We start from the raw sequence: 22,474 nt of genomic DNA, 5'->3' as shown, positions 1-22,474 counted from the left end.
CTTTAAAGCACTGAAATGGATACGTACTATAGAAATGAATACTGTAAGAACGAAGAGTATTTTATGTCAAGGTTAGTGGTTTTCAAGCCATTAAAAAAAAAACAAACTATGCTGCCAAGAGAAATGCGCTCCAACTCCAAGCAATACTGGTTCACAGAATAAGGAGGCTCCAAGATAAGCCTCCCCACCATCCCCACTCCCAAAAATGAATTCTGTGTGAAATCTAAGTGATATTGTCTGATTTAGTCACGCAGTTAAAAGAAGTACACTAATTTCCTAAAAGATAGAAGCTTTAGGTCTATTAACACAAACAAAATAAAATATAGTTAAGTAAGCAGCAGGAAACTAGAAGTATAAAGTTTGCTCCTCATCATTACCTGTTACCATACTACGTATTCAAAACCAGTAACAGTAATAGTCAGGAACATACATTGTTCACATTGCAGTTTAAGGGCAGACCTAACACAGCACTCCAGGCTTTTCAGTCACAATTGTGAAGAATTTTAGGTAGAACTTGCAAATTGTTCCAGCTATCTCTACCACTGCTATCTGCCTTTCAATGTCTTACATAAGCAAATTAATTTTGCAAATTCCTATTACATACTAAATTCCAGGTCTGGGGGAGAATTCAAGCCACAGGACAGGTTAAGAACAAAGTTTTACCCTAGTGTCATACTACATGTACTCAACAGCCTTTGGCACATCTTTTTCCAATGTATTCATATTGATACAGTCCTGCTTGAAGTTAAAATAAACCATTACCCTAGCATTCAAACAATAAACTCAAATTCTATTTACTGCACATTAAAACTGACAGAATTACAAAAATTGAGCTTTGATATTTAACTTGTATTTTCTCACTGATATTTTATTCATTGCATTAATTTAATTCAAATGAATTCCCCTTTAGAGGTATTACCTATTTTCTAGAAAATTGTAACTCATAAATACATATGCATCATTAAAAAAAGTAAACTAACTTTTTCAATATACCTAAGCACACAATTCTTGAGTCATTCTGCTGTGCGCTGTGAATTCATTAAAATCTTAAATGGAGATGAAGCAGGGAGAGAAAAAACAATGTAGTCAAGTGTTATCAAATGCATATGCTGTTTTCTTTGTATTTTCAAGGATGTGAGATCGGATATGAACTTTATTTAAAGACAGTGACACATTAAAATCACACAAACATCAATTATTTTCTGGTAAATAAAAACTGAAAATTGTCAACTGCTGACAGTACTGGACACATAACTGTAGTGGGTTGGTGCTGGTCACACACCAGGCAGCCAGCAAAGCCCCTCACTCACTCCTCTGCAGCTGGACTGGGGAGAGAAAATGTAACTAAGGATTCATGGGTTGGGATTAAGAGCAGCAGAGATCACTCATCAAATGCCATGATGAGCAAAACAGGCTCAACTAAGATATATTAATTACATTTATTATTAAACAAAATTAGAGCAGGACAATGAGAAGTAAAACAAACCCTAAAAACAACTTTCCCCTCACCCCTCCCTCCTTCCCAGCTCCACCTCCTCCCCAGTGGCACAGGGAGACAGGGAATGGGGGTTATGGTCAGTTCATGACCCGTGGCTTCTCCCACTGCTGAGGGAGAGGATTCCTTCCCCTGCTGCACTGTGGGCTCCCCTCCCATGGAGACAGATCTCCCTGAACTTCTGCAGAGTGAGCCCATCCCACAGGCAAGTCCTCCCCAGACTGCTGCAGCGTGGGTCACTCTTCCATGGGTGCAGTGCTCCAAGGACAGGCTGCTCCAGCCTGGGAGCAGGGCCCCTCTCTCCATGGGTCTCCCACGGGGTCACAGCCTCCTCCAGGCATCCACCCGCTCCAGCATGGGCTCCTCCATGGGCTGCAGGTGGATCCCTGCATTCCCCATGGATCTCCATGGGCTGCAGGGGAATCTCAGTGTTTGGAACTTCTCCTGCCCCTCCTTCTTCACTGACCTCGGTGTCCACAGGGTTGTTCTTCTCACATGTTCTCACTCTGCCCTTCTCTGGCCACAATTACAACTGCACAATAACTTTGTTATCACCATTTTTAGTTGGCCCAGTCTTGGCCAGCAGCATGTCCATCTTTGGAGCAACTAGGGATTGGTTCTGCCAAATGTGAAGGAAGCTTCTGGCAGCTTCTCACAGAAGCACCCCTGCTGCTACCAAAAATGAGGCCATGTAAATCCCCATGTAAATTGTAGGAAGTTATGTAACTCTGAAATAAAACTTTAAAACTAAATTGTTTGAAAAATATTGCATGGACAATCTTGAAAATGTCCTCTTTCTCTATCCTCAGTAATCAAGCCTATTCAGCAACATAGTTTAAAAGACAGAACTTCAACATAGAGAGGCTTATTTTGAAAGTCACTGTTATAAGAAGTTACCAGAAGCATGTCATTCAAGTTCACAATTATGACAATTTGTTGAGATGGGTGTCAGTAATTCCTATTTGTTTCAATAATCTCTGTGACACCATTACTTTTGTTCTCTTCTAGACATGTATCTCTTTTCTTAGTAAAAGTAGCAAACAGTGTATCCATCATTCCCAAAACTTCTAGTAGTTCTTCTTGATAGTCAATTTCTTTTCCAATAGCTTGCTGGAGTTTCAAGAACTGTTTATCAACTACTGATGACTGCCCAACCACAGGCTGATAAATGTCTGTAAAGAAAAATATCAGTTATGAATGCATAGATATATAAAAAGGCACAAATTACATTAGCTAGTTAGAGATACGTTTAAGAATTCTAGCAGAAGTCCAACATTCTGAAAAATAAGACAATCTTAATGTTGTCTGTTCTGAAGGCAGATGTTGTACATACTTAAAACAGCAGTATGCCAAACTAACAGAAACAGAAGTTTTTATGACCTCAAATACTATTTTTACCTCACGAAATAAGAGGAAGCTATTTGTATTATGTAGACACAGAAACATGAAGTATCAAAGGTACTCAGTGACCACAAAGAGCTTCCTGCCCCCTGTGCAAATCAAATCCGGACTGTGGTCAAAGTTATCTGAAAATGTCTCTTTTTTGGATCATTCTCTTGACACTAAGCCCACACATATTAACAGAGCCATTAAGGTTTGGTTTCTTAAAAATGTAGCACTTTTCAATCTTATTTGCAAGCTAGCTATATGGCTTTGAGAATCTTTTTTGTGTTGTCTTACCAGTGATCATATCGGCAACAGTCACCAGCATAGGAGTAAATCTAGGCTCAATCACACGCCTGCAAAATTAGAAGACATTCCTGTTTTACTGGTTTTGTCAACTGTACTCCACCACCAACAAGCAGCTTTCTCACACAGGCATACAGACAATTTTTTCTTGATAAGAGACATCACAGAACAGCAGTCAAAAAAACAAGTCAAAAAACCCCACATATGCGGTATTTACCCTCTTCCTTTCAGGAAGGCAGTGGGGCTGGAGGAGTGTCAAAAAGCGTCAAGTACATAAAACATAAATTTCATCAAGGAGACAGAAAATAACAGACTAAGGGCAGAGTGTCTGGCAAAGAAGTAGAATATCTCATCAGCAAAACCATTCTGTGCTAACAGGTAAACTGTTTCAAACCTATCCCAAAACCTTGGTATGAGAATGGAAAAAGCATGGGAGATTTCAGGAGTAGAAGTGCTCTACCAGTGATCCGCTGAAACGCTATGGCAAGTCATTAGGAAACAGAAGTGTCTAAATAGTCAGAGGGAGCCCATGTTATAATAATACCTTGCCACAAAGGTAAGCAGGAGATTAACTTGCTTCTCGTCTCGGCCTGCCAGTGCACTTCTCAGCGTTCCTCTGCGATGTAGCTCCTGCATGACTGCAACCGTGACTTCAGGGGTATGAAGCATGATGGGTGGCTGGACACATATAAGAAGAGTTTAGTACCAAAGCAACATCTTTTCACACAACACAGGGCTGGTGTCAGCAAAAGCAAAATGGAACCCAACTTAGACTCCTTTCTAGTTATACAGTAAAATAAAATTAGTATGACATACAGGGAAAATTAACATCAGGTGACAGCACAACACTCTGACAAGAAGAAAAACCAATGCCTTACCTCCAGCACTGCATCAAGAGCCTTGGAAGACTGAAAGCTCCTCAGCAGCTTATCGTATTTTCTCAAAACACGTTTTACAGGTTTACTGACACAGAAATCTTCCTAGAATTCAAAAAAAGAGTTCAGAGTAAGACAACTACACACATACTCACATAATGGATTAGACACATTACCATGAATAATTTTATATATTCCCTCCCTTCCCTTTCTGCAATTTAGCCTATTCCAAGAAACCAATTTTCAGAAATGTTTCAGCACATATTTTCTTACCACATCGTACCTGTTTTGGCATATAAGTTTTTCCTTTCACATAGGTTCTATATGCTGGTTGTCTCTTCTTTTGAGAGTTTTCATTCTTTTCTTCTGGTTTTCTGTGTTTAACATTTAGCACTCCATTGGTCATGCCTACAACTATGGTTTCGTCTTCAGGCTAGCACAGAGAAATCAGAGTTAGGACCCAGTGTTTTATTTCTGCTCTATCATGCATATATGTGCTCTATTATACACATTTTGATAGTTTTATGCTCCATGACAAGGCTCAAATCACAGTATCACAGATGACTTAATGCAGAAGAAACCTCTTTGAGGTTCCATGATTGAATACTTTGTTCAAAGCAGGGACAACTTCCAGGCTATGCTCATAAGCAACATCATACTACATAAGCAACTGACTACTGAATCAAGCTCAATTATTCATTAACACCCTTCTGTGACCAAAAGGTTTCATTTCTTCCAACGACTTACAACTACCTTTGGCTATTAGGTGCCATACAGCAGGCTTGAACAGAACCTATGAGACAGCAAACCTAGCACAGAACAGCAGGATTTTGAGAAACAACTGAAATTTGTTCAAAACACCAGTCCCTGCTATATGTAATTTCACTTCTATAACTAAGTGGGTATAAATTTCACCCAGAAAAATTGTGGATGCCCAATCCCTTGAAGCGTTCAAGGCCAGACTGGATGGGGCTTTGAGCAACCTGGTCCAGTAGTGTCCTTGCCCAGGGCAGGGGGGCTGAAACTAGATGACCTTTAATATCCCTTCCAACCCAAGCCATTCTATGATACAATAAAAGCCTACAGAATTATGACAGGCATAGATGAAGATCAGCTGATGATTGGGCTGTTTAAGGGCATCAGTTGAAGGTTATGAAGATTCAAGTGGAACAACTGAATGGGGAGCAATTCTTCACACAAGTATCAGAAATGTGGAACTCCTTATCAAGGAATCTAGGCAAGGTTTCAAGTTTAATCAAGCTCCAGGAGAGACTGAACAGGTTTCTGCAATAGTAATTCATTGAATTACACTGAAACTACTCTTTGATGAGCTCATCTCTCATCTGAAAAGGGAATTTGGAAGCATATCAACACACTTGCCCTGTGTTTAGTTTTCTATACACATTTCCTTATGGCTGGCTACAGCTGGAAGCAGGATCTGGAATTAGACCCACCTTTGATTTGGCTCAGTAAAGGCATTATAATGTTCTTGTATGACCATTTAAAATTAAAATGGTTTAATCAACAGGAAACAAGACTATGCTTCAAAAGATATATTGTACACACTCTAGAGATGCTAAACTGCAGGTATTGCATATTTTGCAGATGCCATAGGGTCTTAAAAGGCTATGGATTCTTCACTTCAAAAGAAAAAATATTCCAAATTTATTTTAGCTCAGCTCCCTAGGTAATACAGTAGGAAATGAAGACACTCCCCACACACACCTTCCCCGACATTCCAGCAGAGCAGGACAATAGTAAAGTAGCACAGGTAGTAAAGATCCCTCACAGGCCCACTGACATGTCCTTCAGAGGCTACATAAGGGAGTACTACATGACAACAGTATTGCTTAAAAACTGGTACTAGCCTCCAAATTTCTGGCCAGCAGATAGCATATCCACTGGAAATCAAGTGTTTCTGAGAGGTAAGAGTCTCTGCTGTCTGCTTCCAAGACATGCCTTGACAAACAAATTTGTTTACGCTCACAACCTTCGTCTTCCTCAGACCAGCCTGACACCAACTTTTAAAGGAAGTTCGTACCCTATTCTGCAATTCTCAACAAATTAACTACTTTTTTTTTTATTGCTTCCATGTGAAAGGACTCACAGCATTCCTGAAAGGCAAAAGGTGAGTACAATCATCTTAAAGTCAAAGGACTTCCCTTCTAAAATGAATACTTTCCCTAATATCATTCATAAACACAAGACATTGCTCTGATCTAGTCAGGTAACATGGTATTTGAATCTATTACATTCAAAACCTCTTAGAGTTTGTTACTCAGAAGAAACATATTCAAAAACAAACATATTCAGAAACAAACTCTACTTTGCATGTACAGCATTATTCTAGAAAACCCAATTGTTGTGAAAGCAACAATTATTTACTTTAGTGACTTAAAAGGTATCAGGAATTCCCTTCTAGTCTAGGAAGACTTCTAATGCACTTACTGACAACGCAAGACTGAGGATGGATGTTGCATAGTTGAAGCTGTGGACCACTTTGTAGGATGTAGTACTGTAAATCTTCACATGCCTACACAACAGAGCAAAGATAAAAAATTTGCTTTATTGTAGTCACTTTACAGGAACTTCATCACTCCTGCAACAGTAATGTTCTGTTAAGGTATCCACAAGTCAAGTCAGGAGGACTCTTACCTCAAAAAAGGTGAAAATGGGGCAAGAACAGAAGAATAAACTGAAGGCAGGTGTAGTGACTTGAATTCAAAAATGCATAATAGGAAAACACAAAGACAGCATCTCTTCAAATTTGTTCTTAAATTTTAAATACAAGATCTACTAGCAATATCTAGTAAATCCACAGATACTTTTATATCCAGCTGCCCCTTAAGGATTTGGTTGAAGCATGAAATATTTAACAAATTGGAAAACAAAATATTATCTTACAAGGACAAAATCTGATGTTATGTAACTGTAAAGCCTGTGCTAGCCTAGGAAGCACAGGTGGGAGAAGGAAAACAGATCCACTGTCATTTCAGATCACTTTGTATTTCTAATTTCTCAGGCACAAGACACCAACTACCAGTACTCATCAACTGAAACCAAACAAAAAAGCAAAGAGGTGATGTTCACAAGCACTCTTGGATACAAGAAGCAACAGCAGAGAGACACAAAATTCAGGCTTTTAAAAAGCAAATACTAATATTCTTTTAGATATTTGAACTGAATTAAAGTTAAGAATAGCTAACTTCCAAAGACTGGAAAGGTACTTTAGAGATTTTAAAAACCAAACACTTATTTAGACGTTGCCCATATGCATTTCCAAAATGGGACAGACAATCCTTATTGATATTCACATTATTAAAAGGAAAAGGTTAAGTTGTATCATAGAATCATAGTACAGTTTGAGTTGGAAGGAACCTTTTAAAGCCCATTAAAGTCCCTGCAAAAGCAAGGATGGCTTTGCAGCAGGTACCTTGGTCCCAAAATGTGTTCTCAAATAAAGCCCAAAATCCACACAGGTTAACAGTGATTTGAAATAATACCTTCCAATGAAAAAAAATCCTAAAGAACACGACCAAAAAGAAGCCACAAAATATACCAACCTATCAAGGGATCCTGACAATAATCTTTGTCCAGAGCTGTTCAGGCACAAACAAGTCACAGTTTTATGGTGATTTTTAAGTGAAACTAGTAACTGTCCACCTTTTAGTACATCCCAAACTTTGACATATCGACCTCCTGTGAAGAGAAAGCACACAGCACAAAACAGTCTTACATACGCACATATTTATGTTTCTCTGAAAGAAGTTTTCACAGAGTGATGCATATCTCCTCCACACGTACCTTTACCTCCTAACAGTTTTCTGTACTTACTCACCATCCTGTTCTATTCTAACTCCTGGCACAAGTCTGCTCTTTTTTCAGGCCATTCCAAATGGACCTGAATGATTTGCCCATTCTCCAACCATACTCATTACCAAAAAAAAAAAAAAAATCTTTAAACTATGGGGTTACAGTACCTCTGATGGAATAGCAACAGGAGACTAAAAAAGCTTGTCAACATGTTAAGAAATACACAGTCCCATCTTTTCAAAACCTAAGTATGTTAATTCCTTCACTTTAGAAGTGGGCCTGCATTTTGTTATTATAAATTACTTTGGGGCAGGGGAGAAGGGGAAACTACAAGAATATCAAAACAAAGACAAAAAGGAAAGACCCCTACTTGCACCTGCCTCATGAACACAGATTCCTACAGAAGATACTTGAGAAATCCAATTATTACATCACTTACCACTTCATTATCAAACTAAAACAGCACACAAAAAGCAAGTAGCTGAAGCATTCCTCAAAGGAAGACCACAAAAAAGACATTTGATCTATCTGACTCTATAGAATTACCTGCAGATACCAGAAGTCCACCAGACGGAAAGAGAAGCACACTCTCCACAGGATGGCCGTGTTCTATCGTCATGACACTGCTCTTTGTTCGTGCATCAAACAGTTTCACAGTGTGATCATAGGAACCTGCAAACACCAGCATCAATCAGTTTCATAATTTCAACTAGTTCAGGAACTAAAACAGCTGTGTCCTATCATCTAAAGGAGTTCCTGGCTAATAGCAATAGTTTTAAATCATACATGTAAAAACACCTTGTGAGTTACCTTGGTTAGTTCACAGCCTTGGGGCAGCAAATTTTCTAATTCCAGCCCTAGCTACATATACGTCTGTAAAAGTAATTTGTTTTCATTTCATTTCACTTCCATTAATCAAGTGTATTTATAATAACAAATATCAAGGAACCTGATGAAACCTAGCTTCTTGTGCCCCATGAAAAAAAGGAATACTAGGTTTTTTTCACAGTTTTCCACAGACTGATAAAAAGCTACTGCTAGGAAAACCAAAAGCAACTGGTTCCAAGTAACTCCACATGATCTCACACTTTTGAGTCTGCCAGTTATGGGCTGTACAGACTAGTGTCCTGCTCCAGAAACTTGGTACAACATTTCAGCCACTCCCAGGCAAAGGATACATTCACAGTATTTTCTTTCACAGGTTCTGTTAACCCTAATAGACTAAACCATAAAGATGCTAAAACTCAAGTTCCTGCAGTTTCCCCTAGAACATCAGTGTCAAGCTTAAAAAGCAAGCAAAAAAAGGAAACAAAGTAGGCATTCCACAGGCAGACTGATCCTTCATGACTAAAATACAATAAATATGACCCTACTGTATCAAAAACTATCTTTCAGTATTTTTCTTCAATTTAATCCAAAAGAAGTGCAAATAAAAAATGAAACCTGTTATGAAGACATCTGCATTCACTTTACTTGCACAGCCGCATCTCACATAGTCGGTATGTTCACTGTAAGAGATGATTTCTGTGGCACTCGGAATATCCCACAACTTTGATGAATAATCATCACCACCGGAAAATACTCGGTATTTATCAGACAGGAATCCCACCAGATGAACTGGCCTAAAAAACAGAGTCCACAACACCCAAAGTTAAAATATATTCATGTTTCAAGAAGAGTTAGTTTGTATGAAGAGTTTATTAAAGCACTCTAACCTAAAAGTGCGCTGTTTAATATCAGAACTTACAAAGCCTCACTTTATAACAGCAAATTTCAAGTATGGCTGCTTTGAACAATCTTCTTGCCCTTTAAGATCACTACTGAAGTCTTTATTATCACTGCAATATCCCAAGAGGCGCTGGCAGAACACAGAGGTGTGCAAATGCAGGTGTGCACAGGTATGCAGTTAACTTAGCCATCAGAACACCCAATTTGCAACCAGCCTCAAACAGAAACACTCTCAAAGTCAGTCTGGGCATTTCCCACTGAAAGGGGGATTCTTCTTGTTCTACGTAGATAAAACACAAATCAGTTTTTCATAGCACAGAAGTCTGTTGAAGCACTACCACTGTCTTTTCCTCACTGATACATCAGAATTCCTAACATTTTCCTCATCCCACACTAACATTATCCACTTTTTCGGTTTCGTTTTTGGAGCCTTTTAAGGAATTCCTGCTTTTCCTGGCAGGAGAACCTTAATTGGTTTTTTTGGACACATCTTAGAACTCTTTTCCTATCAGCATCAAATAAAACATGCTTATCAATGCAAGGTACTCACAAGACTGTATCAACACAGCACATTAAGAAACGCCTATGTGAAAGAGTATTTACTTTTCTGCATACCTGATTAATATTTAAGATTTTTTTAAAAAACTCACTCCCATTTTAAATTTCACTTAAATCTACTTTTCAGTAAGATCTACACGAGACAGTCGAGAGCAATGTAACTCGGTTCTACTCAGACTGTCAGCAGCATGTGAAGCAGACACACGACTACAACTTAACGTAAATACTGAATATTGCTGAGGCACGTGAACGGGCTGCCCAGAGAAGATGGGAACGGCCCTTCCCTGGCGGTGTTCAAGGCTAGGCTGGACGGGGCTCTCAGCAACCCGGGCTAGCAGGCAGGTGTTTCACGGGCGAACAGAACAAAGCGGCTCGGCCTTACTTGGCGTGCCCCTCGAACTGCCGCAGCGGCGCCTTGCCGCCGATGTCGAACAGGGAGACGCTGCCGTCCTCGCAGCCGGCGGCCAGCAGGCGCCCGTCGTCCCGGTAGGTGGCACAGTACGCCGCGGCGCGGAAGCGCGAGAAGGTCTTGATGGGCTCCTGCGAGTAGCGGCCGTAGACGTGGACCTGCCGAGAGAGGAGGGCACTGCAGCTCCTGCTGGCAGCGCCAGCCGGGGAACAACAGCGCGAGCCCCAGGAGAGCCACTCACCCTCGAGGATGCGGTGACAGCGTAGTTATACGGCGGGACCGGGGAGAAGTCAATTTTATTCACTGCGCCGAATTCCTTTATCTGAACAGGTGTCTAAAAGAGTGGTGATAAAGATTGTTAAATACACGCAAGCACACCGACAAGTATGAAAGCAGCAAAATAAAAGCTCTTTAAATTATTTCCCAATTCACGATTAAAACTTACTAATTAATTATGCGTTCTGAGCTTAAAAGCTAACTCGTACGTGTTTAAAAAAAATTAATTGTCTGAAAGTAGTAAAAGCAGGCATTCTGGGGCGGTAACCGCGACTGCTGGGCCGCCTCCTCCTACCTTGTATCCCCGCCAGTACAGCGTGTCCTGCGTGATCCTCTCCCCGAGCCTGGGGCACGCCTGCACCACCACTGGCTTGTAGGCGGCCATGGCGCGGGCCGGGCCGGGCCGGGCTCGGCGGGAGAGGCTCGGGAAGCGCCGGCGGCCGCGGGACACGCGGGACGGGGCCCTGCGCTCACGGGGCCCTGCGCTCACGGGCTGCCTCCAGGGACCGGGGACGCCTCCGGACGTGCCAGGAGCAGCGCGACGCGCGGCCCCGCCCCAGACTCCCCGCGGTACTGTGAGCAAGCCACGGATATTCTGGGGTTGCCTTTATCTGTTTAAAGGGAATTTGTTGTGGGTTGTTGTTTTGTTTGTTTTTTTGTTTTGTTGGGTTTTTTTGTGTGTGTGTTTGTTTTTTTGTTTTTGTGGTTTTTTGTTTGGTTTGTTTTTTTGTTTGGTTTTTGTTGTTTTTTTTTTTTTTTGGGGGCTTTTTTTTTTTTTTTGGGGGCTGGTGGTTTTTTTTTTGGGGGCTGGTGGTTTTTTTTTTGGGGGCTGGTGGTTTTTTTTTTGGGGGCTGGTGGTTTTTTTTTTGGGGGCTGGGGGTTTTTTTGTTTGTTTGGGGGCTTTTTTTTTTTTTTTCCCCTACGTATGTGGTAGAAGCAGTTTATTTTACTCAGGTTGCAAAAGAAAAAAGGGAGCCTAAAGTCGCTTTGACTTTTCCCTCAAGTCTTATGTTTCTGGGAAATAAAGTCGTATTGTAGCTTGTTCTTGGCTTGGTATAAATGTGGTTGTTGTGTGGGGTTTTTTGTTGCAACTAGGCAAATATTCTGAAGCATCATTGCACGTGGGTGAAACTCCTACTGTCTTAATAGTGGAGTTTGGTTTAAACATCCAGGTGCTGAAACACAAATGAAGGTTTTGGTTACTAACTTGTGACAGCAACAAGATTGATGTTTTACCAGAGTTTTGACTGATAAAACTAAATGCCGTAAGCATAAATAAAGTTTGATGTCTTTTTATGCATTGTTTTTCTAGAATGCTCTTAATCAGTGTTGTGTCTGTTCAGTTGCAGGTTGTGCAGAAAGTTTGTCTGGGCTGGCCAGAGTTGCTCCTGGCTGCAAACAATGAATCATTCTGCATGAAACCTGCAGGGGACTGAGATCATGGCATCTTCAGCAAACGTGGATGTCGGGGCCCAGCTGATTGTGGAAGAGTGTAGCAGCAGCTACAGCCTTCCACCCATGCCTGACATTAAAGTGGAGCATCAGCTCGACACCAGCACAGAGGAGGGCCCAGCTCAGAGCGTCACCATGGGGATGAAATTCATTTTGCCCAATAGATTTGACATGAATGTCTGCTCACGATTTGTGAAGTCTTTGAATGAGGAGGACAGTAAAAATATTCAAGATCAAGTCAACTCTGACCTTGAAGTCGCATCTGTCTTATTTAAAGGTTGAATTTATGGTACAAAATATTATCTGTGTACTGTGTCATCCTGTTAACTTACTGTGTTTTCTGAAAAAAAGAGCTTCTGTGTTATATGTGTATTGGTCAGTTTTCTAAGATGTGTTCCTGTGAAGCTTTTATTATATGCTTAATTATGAATATAAAATTTTTTCCAATATTAATTTTATGCTACATTTTGAATATTTTTATCAGCTGAAAAATCAGGGGCACAAAAATGGCTTCAGCTAGTAAGAGCTGATGCTAATTAGGAAAACAAGCTGCTTCTGTGTGGCATGTCCTACAGCAGTATGCTTCTTTGCAAAGCACCACTGAAAGCACTTCGTGAACATTTCAGTAGCTGTCAGCAGCACGTTCTGCCTTTTCATGAGGGTGATGAAGGATGGCACAGGCCACAACTGTTTTGTCTCTGTGGCTGCACAGAGCCTCTGCTCCTAGCCATGGGCTTGCCACTGTAGCTTCACTGCTGCTCGAAGGCAAATGCTGCTCCAGGGCTGGATCCCTGCAGCTGATCCTGCCACTGCTGGGCAGCTTCATCAGAATTGATCCATGCTTTTTCACAGCTAGGGGTATTGATGCAGAGAAAAATTAGGACTGCCATCTACTTCCCCTTAACAGCTGTGGTTTCTAGCACTTGCTGTCATATTTCTCAGACCCTTAGTGGTGTCTCTTTTCCTGAACTCCACATGACCTATTTCCTGTAACAAATGCACACACAGAACTCCTCTGAGTTCTGATGGTTTCACTGACTTGTGTTGTTTGGCTGCAGTTCACCCACTGTAGTTTTCAAACTTTTTGATTCTGCCCTAGGTGCTCACTAGCAGAGCTGCAGGTCTGAGTAGCAGATTTACACCCATCAGCATTAAGGTAGTTTTTCTTAGGTAACATTCTTAAGTCCCTTAGAAGTAGTCCTGCAAATCCAGGGACCACAGGGCAAAATCTGTGGTAGGATAATTCAGTACAGTCAGTTGTAGCTGTTTGATTGGCAAACAAAATGCAATTTTGCTGCCTGTTATACTCTGCTTCTTTTAATTAGTCTCCCTGAATTTGTGCTTGCATTTATGATCACAGAGTTCTCTATGGTGTTAATTAGCTTCTAGTCATTAATTACTGGTGTCCAATCAATTAAGCCAATATGGAGTTTAATCCTTCGATATCTCTTTTAAGTATTTATTCTCAAAACCAAAAACTACTTTTGATTAGAAGCCCAGACAACATATAAATATGTTCTGTAATAAAATGCCATTAGCTTCTAGGAGAAGGCAAGAAAAGTTAGTATGAAGGAACACATCAGAAGTGATGTCCTGGTGTTGCATTTTATCTAAGTTAGTGTGGAACCTGCCTTCCTGCTGGATGAGTATTCATCAGGCATTCATAATGGTGTTAAAATTTCATTCAGGAGTGGGAGGAGCCCTGGTGAAGGAAGTTAATGAAGGTTGTCTCCACTCGTGCAGTGGACTGGTTAGGGAGCAGGCAAAGGCTAAGCAGGTACCTGAGTGCATGTCTGACCAGAGCTGCAGCATGTTACTGCCTCAGAGAGTGTTTATAAGGAGATGACAAGTTAAGTAGAGCCTTCTTATGTAATAAATCCATGCCAGGCGTGTTGAAAAATCAAGACAAAGGCTTATCTCATTTAGATACTAACTTGTCTCTGGGTGACATTATGCCATACTGAACTTATGACGTAGCATAATTGTTTTATGCTAAAAATTAATGCTTTATTCAGCTTTCACAATACACAGTGGGAAAAGTACGTGTCAAAGCTTTCTTAACATGGATTTTAAAGGTCTTGTGATACTGGTGCTTTATAGTTTGACTGAGAATCTATGGCTTGCTTTTAATGCTCTTACTAGTACTGAAATCCTCTCTGGTTTTTGTTCAATGTAGCTGAATGCAACAGCCACACTTCTCCTTCCCCTGGTATCCAAGTAAGGCACGTTTATACTCCATCAACTACTAAGCATTTCTCACCAATAAAACAATCAACTACACTAACTAACAAACACAGGGGAAATGAAGTCTCTACAACACCTCTACTTGTAAACTGTAAGTATCTTTCTTCCTTTCTATTAATAATTATATTATTAATATGAACTATATTAATTATGAACTATATGTTGGATGCTTGACAAATTTGCAGTTTTTTCTTTGGTGTTAACAATGAACTTAAAAGTAGGAAAAAAACACTGAGCCTTGTCTAATTTCACATGGCTCCAGCCATAAAATAGTCATCCACCTGATGTATGGAGTCTATGACTGAAGTTTATTTTCCAGAAAAACCCTTACCTATACTTTTTAGATCAAAAATTAGATTCTAAGGTGTAAGTTAATGTACTTCATGCCCATGTTTTCAGAACTTGTGTATCTTAAAATTAGATGATTGGTAAATGCTGCAGAATACTTATGATATAATGTAAATATAGATTACTGCAAGTGTCATGATTGTCACAGATTTTGAAAATCAAGGAAGCATTATTTCTGGTGGGTTTTCTTTCTGAATTGTCAAGCATTGCGTTTTTAAATTAATTTGCTGTAATTTACTTTCTCAGGAGATAATTTTCTCTATAAATTTCAAGTCAATTTTTTTAAAAGAAAAATGCTGCTTGCATGGAAAAAATTAATCCAGTGTAGGCCATGGAACAAAATATGCCATCTTTCTGAACAAACTCAACTTTCATCTGGTGACTTGGAGGAGGACTGAATATTTATGATTAATGTAATCATTAGCTAATTTTGTTGCTACATCATGTGGGTAATTTATTATATTTGGCCTCCTGATTACCTTTCAGGCCTGCTCCAAATTGCAGTTATCAAAACCATATACCCATTCAGTTTTCTGTGGGATTGGAGGTTATTCATTATCTCTGAAGTAACAAAAAAAATCCTGCAGTCTTTGTTTTCCTCTCTATATATCAAGTTGTTTGTAGTTTTGTAATATCTGATCTATTCCACGTTGTAGTGAGTGGGAGTCACACTAAAGGCTTTCTTTGTTGACTAGTAGGACAGGTCTTCTGGTGATTCAAGTGTGATTTTTAAATTAAACATCCTTAATTTTTCTAAATATGTTTATCTTCACGTAATAAATTTGTCTTAAAGTAATCTTGGGTTGCTGACCAAACAGCAGTGAACACAGCATGTTACTTTGTAAGGAGTCAGTGTGGGAAGTATGCTTGCTTTCAAGAATGACTGCTGCATTGGTTTAAAAATTACCTAAATCTATGAAACTCTTCAGAAAATTTTCAGTGTTTAATTGTGATTTAAGTTCAGACTGTAAGGTAAAATCATTTACACTCTCAATTCCAAGTTCTGTACTGCTGAAGCCAATGGACATGCTATGCTCAGCTCTAAATAGTGCAAAATGATAACTGGTGTATGTAACACAGCTTTTGCTTCCTTTTTTGCAGCTTTATCTGTTCATCAGCTGGCTGCTCAGGGAGAAATGTTATATCTGGCCACACGTATTGAACAAGGTGAGACAGAAGGAGGTTAAATGCCTTCTTTTTTTCTTTGGGTCATTTATGTGCTGTTGTGTTTGACAGCCTTTTCACCAAGGCTATAAAGTCCTCAGTTCTGGTACAAATTGGAGGACATTTTAGGTATCTGTTCTTTGCAGATGTGGACTAATGTTTTATGTCAATCTATTACTTACTCACTGTATCATTTGCATTTTTAAATTAAAACATTAACGTAAATAGCAGTAGGTAAATCCCTGTTCTCTAGCTATATGGGTAATCCTTGGTACTAAAAAAGGAATATGTTAGTTCTGCCACAGCAGTTTATTTCATTTTATTTTTAATTTATCTTTGTAATTTAGAACTGGTGGCTTTCCAGTTCTATTTAATCAGTCAGCATAAAGATCTGCATGTTGCTGACGTAAGCCATGGCTCACATCTGCAGTATAATAGTACTACAGATTCTGAATAGTGTGCTATTTGTGTGTCCGTAGTACGTGTACAAAATTTCAGCTCTCCCTAACACATTTATGAATTTAGTAACATTAATAGTATATTCTTACGGCACTTAATAGTAATCACCTATGCTTTCAGTGCATCCTTGTTGAAATGTTTACTGGAAAACAGGTAATGAGTCACTGAGTCTAAATACTTCGTAATGAGCCATGTATATGAAAAGCAAATCAATTCTGGAGTGTTGGTAGCAGTTAAAAATGCTTATTTTGGTGCTATGATAAGTATAGGATTTATAAAGTACTTACATATTTTAAAAAATCCAGCTGAAATATTTGTCAGACAGTTGTTAAAAAAAGTTCTTCTTTTCTTCTTCCAGCTGCACTTGATGTAGACCTTAATTGTTTTCACAGACCACCTTATTGATTACACAAACTTTGTGGAGAATGGAGTTGTTTTATCTATATTGCTGTATAAGTTCATTCCATACAAAATCATGTGGCTGACTCTATTGAAAAAAATACAGTCTACAGTATAATACAGGATGTACCTCTTTATTTTTCAAACATCCTTTATCTTCTTTACAAACGTGAAGCCCACATTACAGACAACTTGTAATTTTCTGAGTAAAAACCAAGTTTGATTTATAGAGCTTAAAAATTTTAATTTTAAACTAAAGGCTGAAATTTTTCTTTGGTCAGTTGGATATGTTTTTCTTTCTTGGACTCTCTTGGATAGATACTACCACTAGCACTGGGACAGAATTTTGATTTTAAAGTTAAGAATGACATTTAGGTCACACTGGTTCCTGGTGAATAAATGTTACCATCAACACATTTCACCAGCTGATACAGTGCAGTGAGAAAAGGATTACTAATTTACATATTTTTCTCTGAACAGAAAATTTAATCAATCATAAGGATGAAGAAGGATTTACCCCTCTGATGTGGGCTGCAGCTCATGGGCAGATAGCAGTAGTGGAATTTCTCCTCCAGAATGTAAGGAAAAAATCACAATTGATCTTTAATTCATTTATTCTTAGTTTGTTTTGCATTTCTAAGTTTGTTCATGCTGCTACAAGTTTAAAAGTTTTAAAGTTAAGGTCTATGTAAAACCTCAAATTTGCTTCTTTTTTTTAATTGACACTTTATTTCAGGGTGCAGATCCTCAGATTCTGGGGAAGGGGCGAGAAAGTGCCCTCTCACTGGCCTGCAGTAAAGGATACACTGATATTGTCAAAATGCTGCTTGACTGTGGAGTTGATGTCAATGAGTATGACTGGGTAAGATTCTAGCTTCAATTTAGTCAGAGGGTGCTTTGGTCAGAAAATTGAAACAGGACATAGCACTATCCTGAGTTTAAAAATTGTCCTGTCTCTTCTGAAATACTTGAGAGTTTCAAAAATTTCATAGGATAGGAGAACGTGATCCTGCTAGTTCTGGCTTCATAGTAGAAAGAGAATGAGATTAATGATGACTTCTACAAGAAGTGTGATCTTACCATTTGAACAGTGTACAAAAATTATGGAAGTTGTGAAGATCTAAAACTGAACCTCATTTTTATAAAACCTAGGAAGTCTCTTACTGGTACATGGAAGCATATTCATGTGTTAAGAAATTACAGTTGAGACTGCTTAATTGTTAAGTGTCTGAGGCATTTCTCTGCTTTTGCAGAATGGAGGCACACCCTTGCTATATGCAGTACATGGGAACCATGTGAAATGTGTAAAAATTCTTCTCGGTAAGCAGACTGTCCAAATTATCATTAATAATGTACGATCAGTTCTCACTGTCAGAAATACAAGATTCTATCCCTGTTTTACACAGAAAGTGGTGCTGATCCAACTGTTGAAACAGATGCTGGCTATAATTCCATGGATTTGGCTGTAGCCTTGGGCTATCGGAGTGGTGAGTATTACAAATGTAAACCCTTTAAAAAAAAATATTTGCAGCTCCTCATTTATGTAGCTGCTGTAGTAGCCTAGTAGAGGTTTTGCAACTCTTAACATGTTACCTGTCCTACAAGTCTTAATAATCCTAAATGCATCAGGCCAAAATGGGTAGGACCTTCCATTCTTGTTTCAGAAAGTCAGGTACTTAGTAAGAAAATGTCCCTGACCTGGCTCTGTATTACAGGATAATGGTGTTTAGGGCTGATGCAGCCATGACTCAGATAAGGCCTGCAACCTTCCTGAACCTGTCACCCTACTTGACTGGAATTAGCTATGTAGTTTGCTAAACCTTCTTAAGTCAGATCAGCTCTAGCTCTAGTTTGTCTTGGAGGCAGATAGTAATCAGTGAATTATAATATCAGGCTTGGTTATGAAAACCAGAAGCAAAGAAGGGACTCCTTATTGGTTTTCTTCCTCACTGCCGCTGTAATTTTGAAAGCTGTGAAATGTCTGCCATTACAGAAAGGAATGGAATCAAAAAGTAAGCCAAGCACTGTATGTGTAGATTCTCTGAGCACAGCCTTGTACTTATGAATGAGCCAGTGTCATGGTTTAAGCCCAGGCAGCAGTCAAGCCCCACACAGCCATTCACGCTCCTCCGCACCAGAGAGATCAGGGACAGAAAAGTTTAATAGGGAAAGCAAAGGCTGTGTACACAAGCAAAACAAACCAAGGAATTAATTCAGGGCTTCCCATCCACTGGCAAGTGTTCAGCCATCTCTAGGAGAGCCAGGCCCCATCATGCCTGGCTTAAGTGGTTACTTGGGAAGACAAATAACATCACCACAAATGTCCTCGCCTTTCCTTCTTTCCCCCACTTTATGCACTGAATTTGGTGCCACATGGTCTGGAATATCCCTCTGGTCAGTTTGGATCACTGTCCTGGCTGTGTCTCCTCCCAGCCTGCCAAGCACCCCCATTCCCCTCCCCAGTGTGGCTGTACCAAAAGCAGAAAAGGCCTTGGCTCTGTGCAAGCCCTGCCCAGCAATAACAAAAACATCTCTGTGTTACCAACTCTGTGTTCAGCACAAACCCAAAACACAGCCCCATGCCAGCCACTGAGAAGAAAATTAACTCTACCCCAGCTGAAACCAGCACAGCCCAACTTCACAGGAGTTTACACAGAAGACTGCTTCAAGAGCTCAATCTCCAAGTGTTTCACAGAAGAAGTTTCTCATAAATTATTCTGCCTATTTTCTGCTTGTAGGATAAAATTTTTCTTTCCATGTGCTATCAGTCTATTCAAACCAAAGAACTGATGATGACCCCCAAAAACATTGTTTGCCTATCTGGGAGTTTTTGCATTATATAAGGCTTTTATTTTCTGAAGGAATGCTGACTTAGTCACAGAGCGAATACTGTCTGGTTTGACAGGACAAGCATATATCTGCTAGAAAAAAACAGTATAACTCTGCAAATACATAAAAAATAAATACTAACCTCATCTCTTTCTCTGCTTTAGTTCAGCAGGTTATTGAGTCTCATTTATTGAAGCTACTTCAAAATATCAAGGAGTAGTGGTTGACTCTTCTGCAGGTGCCACATCTTGGCTTGGAGATTTGAACTGCTGTTTAGCTCTAATCAGTGACAAGAGTTGGTTGTTTTGTAACTTTACCTCAGTGCAACTATTTGCTGGCTTTAGTTAAGCTTTTTTGTGTTCTTCCTCTTCTTTCACTGTTGTTAATACAAATGTTCAATGTCATCCTTTTCTTAAATATATTTTATATAATTTTAGAAGAGTCAATTGTCATGCATGAAATTATTTGTAAATAAACCCAGTTTTGACCATCTGAAAGTTCACAGATGAGTGCAGGGGATGGCACTATGCCAAGTGCTCTACTTCATCACATCATTGATACATATTTACAGAAAGAAAAGTGTTTAGATATTGAGGGATATCACCACAAAAGATAGATATCTGTATTGTTAATAATATCAAAATGTGCACTGTGTGTGAAGCTTTTGAGACCCCCCCAGTTAATATTTATTCTGCCTGGAGCCAGAACAGAGTTCATTTTTGCAATAGAGAGGAGGGGGCTAGGACGGAGAGCGTATTCTCTGTCACCTCATTGCTAAGAAGAGGAGGCGGTCCCTTCCAGCGAGGAGTTCCTTCCGGTCAGGGGGGACTGGTTGCAGTGGTGTGGTGGAGTTCTGCAGTAAGCAATTTTGCATGTGAATCGCTCTCTCTTTTGTACATTGTTGCTGTTAATGCTTGTTTTCTTTCCTCATTGCTGTGTCCAGTAAATTTTTCTTATCTCAACCTGTGATCTTTACCTTTTTTGCCTCGAATTCCCCTTTCCATCGCACCCTAGGGGAAAGCAGAGAGGGAGTGGGCAAGCAAGCAGGTGGAAGCATTTGAAGCGTCTCAGTGGGAGCACTAAACTGGACAGTACCATTCCTAAACCACAGAATTCTTGTTTGGCACCCACTGTGGGGCAGGAAGGATTAAGATTATACATAAGATCAGAGGGAACTGGAAACAAATGTGATCTAAGCATTTGCTATATTAGGTAGGAAGCCACTGGTCACAGTGTTGCTTCGTCTGTCAGTGTGGATGTTGTACATAACAGTTTGTATATTCCTGTATGTGCTCCTCCTGATGCTATTGTTCAGAGGAGGGAGAGGGATCAGGATTGTTCTGTTGCTGTACTCTGTGACATCAGTTCATGGCATGATAACATTAAGGGCAGTGAGGGTCATTTGGGATATGTATTCAGTGCTGCTCTCCTACCCTTACCTCAGGCACTACGTTTTGAAACTCTGTTAATATGGTCATGTCTAATCTAGCGGGGGGGAATTGGAGAGGATGATGTTCCCCATCTTTTCACTCCTGTTACAAGAGCTTTTGAGAATTCTGAATTCCCTTTGGATGACTAAAAAGAGCATGATCTTGTTGCTAAGTCTGGCAGGTCTCCTTACTGCAGTCTACATCATGTTTAGATATTTCTAGGGAGGTTATTCAGACCCTGCCCTGAGGGTAGATAGTCATGAGTGGCATGGAATGTGGGGAAAAAAGCTTTTGAAGGATTATTGTGCTTCAGTGGTATGGAAGTTCACCCGTGTCAGGAAAATCCACAAACGCCAGAGGTTTATGTCCAAAAAGGAGACAGAGGAGTCCTTTAACTTTATTCATGTAAAGGGGGAAGAGTCCTCTGGGGCACACGCCCTCGGGGATTTCTCTCCCGGGGTTTCAGAGACTGCAGCCTCCTTTTATCTTAAACCCCGGCCGCACGTTTCCCTCGACATTTCCCCATTGGCTGAGGTACCAGGAAGGTACAGCCTTCCCAAACCAGCCACCCCATATGCTCCCTTGAACCTGTCATTTTACCCCAAAGTCAGAAGTTCAGGCTTGTGCAGATTCTTGTCTATCTCAGGAGCCAAGCTGTCCCGATATCTGCCACAAACCTGCTGCCTTTAATTCAGTAGAGATGGTAAGACCCTTTTCAAAGACGTTAACACTCATACCTTCACCTATTAAATTATTTGTAAAGACATTGGCACACATCTTTCCTCTCACTTCTGAACAACTACGATAAAGTGGCATCATATGAGAACGGAAACTGGCAGAGAGGCACGAAGTTATGCAATGTGCTGGGCTCTGGCTACTCTTTCCTGGACACTGCTTGCCTCTAAACAGCACACTCGGGAGAGGGAAGAAAGCAGACCACCAGGCACCGTGGCCACTCAGACTGCAGCTGAACCAGAGGAAAAGCCTCTGCTGGTAGTGTTGCAAAATATACTAGGTTTAATTTTTTTTATTTTATAAATTTAGTCAGGTTTGTTCGCCTTTGCTCCAGAGGAAGGGAACTGAAGTTTGTTTTCAGGCCATTGTCCCACTAGGTGAGGCCTGATGAGCTTAACATCTCAACAGACTGGGAGCAGCACAGAAGAGAGACAAAAGATAACGGCCATCAAGGGCCATTAACGGAACATCGATTCCAAACATCCCTGGCGTGGTCGGAGACACCTGATCTGGGAAAGCAGAGATAAGAATGAGGACCTAATTAGCATGGCAGGCAAACAGATTTGTAACC

The 22,474-nt window shown here is 40.1% G+C and overlaps 2 protein-coding genes across 5 annotated transcripts; one reads left to right on the top strand and one right to left on the bottom strand.

Annotated features, from left to right (window-relative positions):
- Positions 1–841: 841 nt before the first annotated feature.
- On the bottom strand, positions 842–11,308 carry UTP15 (UTP15 small subunit processome component). Its single transcript, XM_039729877.1, has 12 exons — positions 11,139–11,308; positions 10,809–10,901; positions 10,541–10,725; positions 9,316–9,494; positions 8,419–8,544; positions 7,623–7,758; positions 6,508–6,592; positions 4,343–4,492; positions 4,063–4,164; positions 3,729–3,862; positions 3,176–3,234; positions 842–2,667 (listed from the first exon to the last, which is right to left on the bottom strand). The coding sequence occupies exons 1-12, from the start codon at positions 11,226–11,228 to the stop codon at positions 2,444–2,446; spliced, it is 1,563 nt and encodes a 520-aa protein (XP_039585811.1). The 5' UTR covers positions 11,229–11,308; the 3' UTR covers positions 842–2,443.
- ANKRA2 (ankyrin repeat family A member 2) lies at positions 11,294–20,702 on the top strand. Of its 4 annotated transcripts, none has more exons than XM_039729878.1 (9): positions 11,294–11,413; positions 12,187–12,572; positions 14,472–14,630; positions 15,989–16,054; positions 17,390–17,487; positions 17,646–17,771; positions 18,163–18,229; positions 18,316–18,396; positions 19,903–20,702. In XM_039729878.1, the coding sequence occupies exons 2-9, from the start codon at positions 12,284–12,286 to the stop codon at positions 19,956–19,958; spliced, it is 942 nt and encodes a 313-aa protein (XP_039585812.1). In that variant the 5' UTR covers positions 11,294–11,413; positions 12,187–12,283; the 3' UTR covers positions 19,959–20,702. The 4 variants fall into 4 exon arrangements, with proteins under 4 accessions (XP_039585812.1, XP_039585813.1, XP_039585814.1 ...); XM_039729879.1 differs by having other exon boundaries at positions 11,294–11,418; XM_039729880.1 differs by having other exon boundaries at positions 11,298–11,413; positions 12,193–12,572.
- Positions 20,703–22,474: the final 1,772 nt, after the last annotated feature.

This window comes from Passer montanus, unplaced genomic scaffold, assembly GCF_014805655.1.
Source record: "Passer montanus isolate IOZ18808 unplaced genomic scaffold, ASM1480565v1 scaffold7, whole genome shotgun sequence".
Taxonomy (NCBI): Eukaryota; Metazoa; Chordata; class Aves; order Passeriformes; family Passeridae; genus Passer; species Passer montanus.
This window is presented reverse-complemented; position numbering and strand designations above follow the sequence as displayed.

What these genes read in the sequence shown, in the direction of transcription:
- ANKRA2 (XM_039729878.1), top strand. Translation starts at nt 12,284, where the DNA reads ATGGCATCTTCAGCAAACGTGGATGTCGGGGCCCAGCTGATTGTGGAA. An exon ending in TGGAATTTCTCCTCCAGAAT is followed by an intron (nt 17,488 to 17,645) that starts GTAAGGAAAAAA and finishes ACTTTATTTCAG; the next exon opens with GGTGCAGATCCTCAGATTCT. An exon ending in ATGTCAATGAGTATGACTGG is followed by an intron (nt 17,772 to 18,162) that starts GTAAGATTCTAG and finishes CTGCTTTTGCAG; the next exon opens with AATGGAGGCACACCCTTGCT.
- UTP15 (XM_039729877.1), bottom strand. Translation starts at nt 11,228, where the DNA reads ATGGCCGCCTACAAGCCAGTGGTGGTGCAGGCGTGCCCCAGGCTCGGG. An exon ending in CAGTTCGAGGGGCACGCCAA is followed by an intron (nt 9,495 to 10,540) that starts GTAAGGCCGAGC and finishes TCTGTTTTTTAG; the next exon opens with GCCAGTTCATCTGGTGGGAT. An exon ending in TGTTGCCGATATGATCACTG is followed by an intron (nt 2,668 to 3,175) that starts GTAAGACAACAC and finishes TTTTCTTTACAG; the next exon opens with ACATTTATCAGCCTGTGGTT.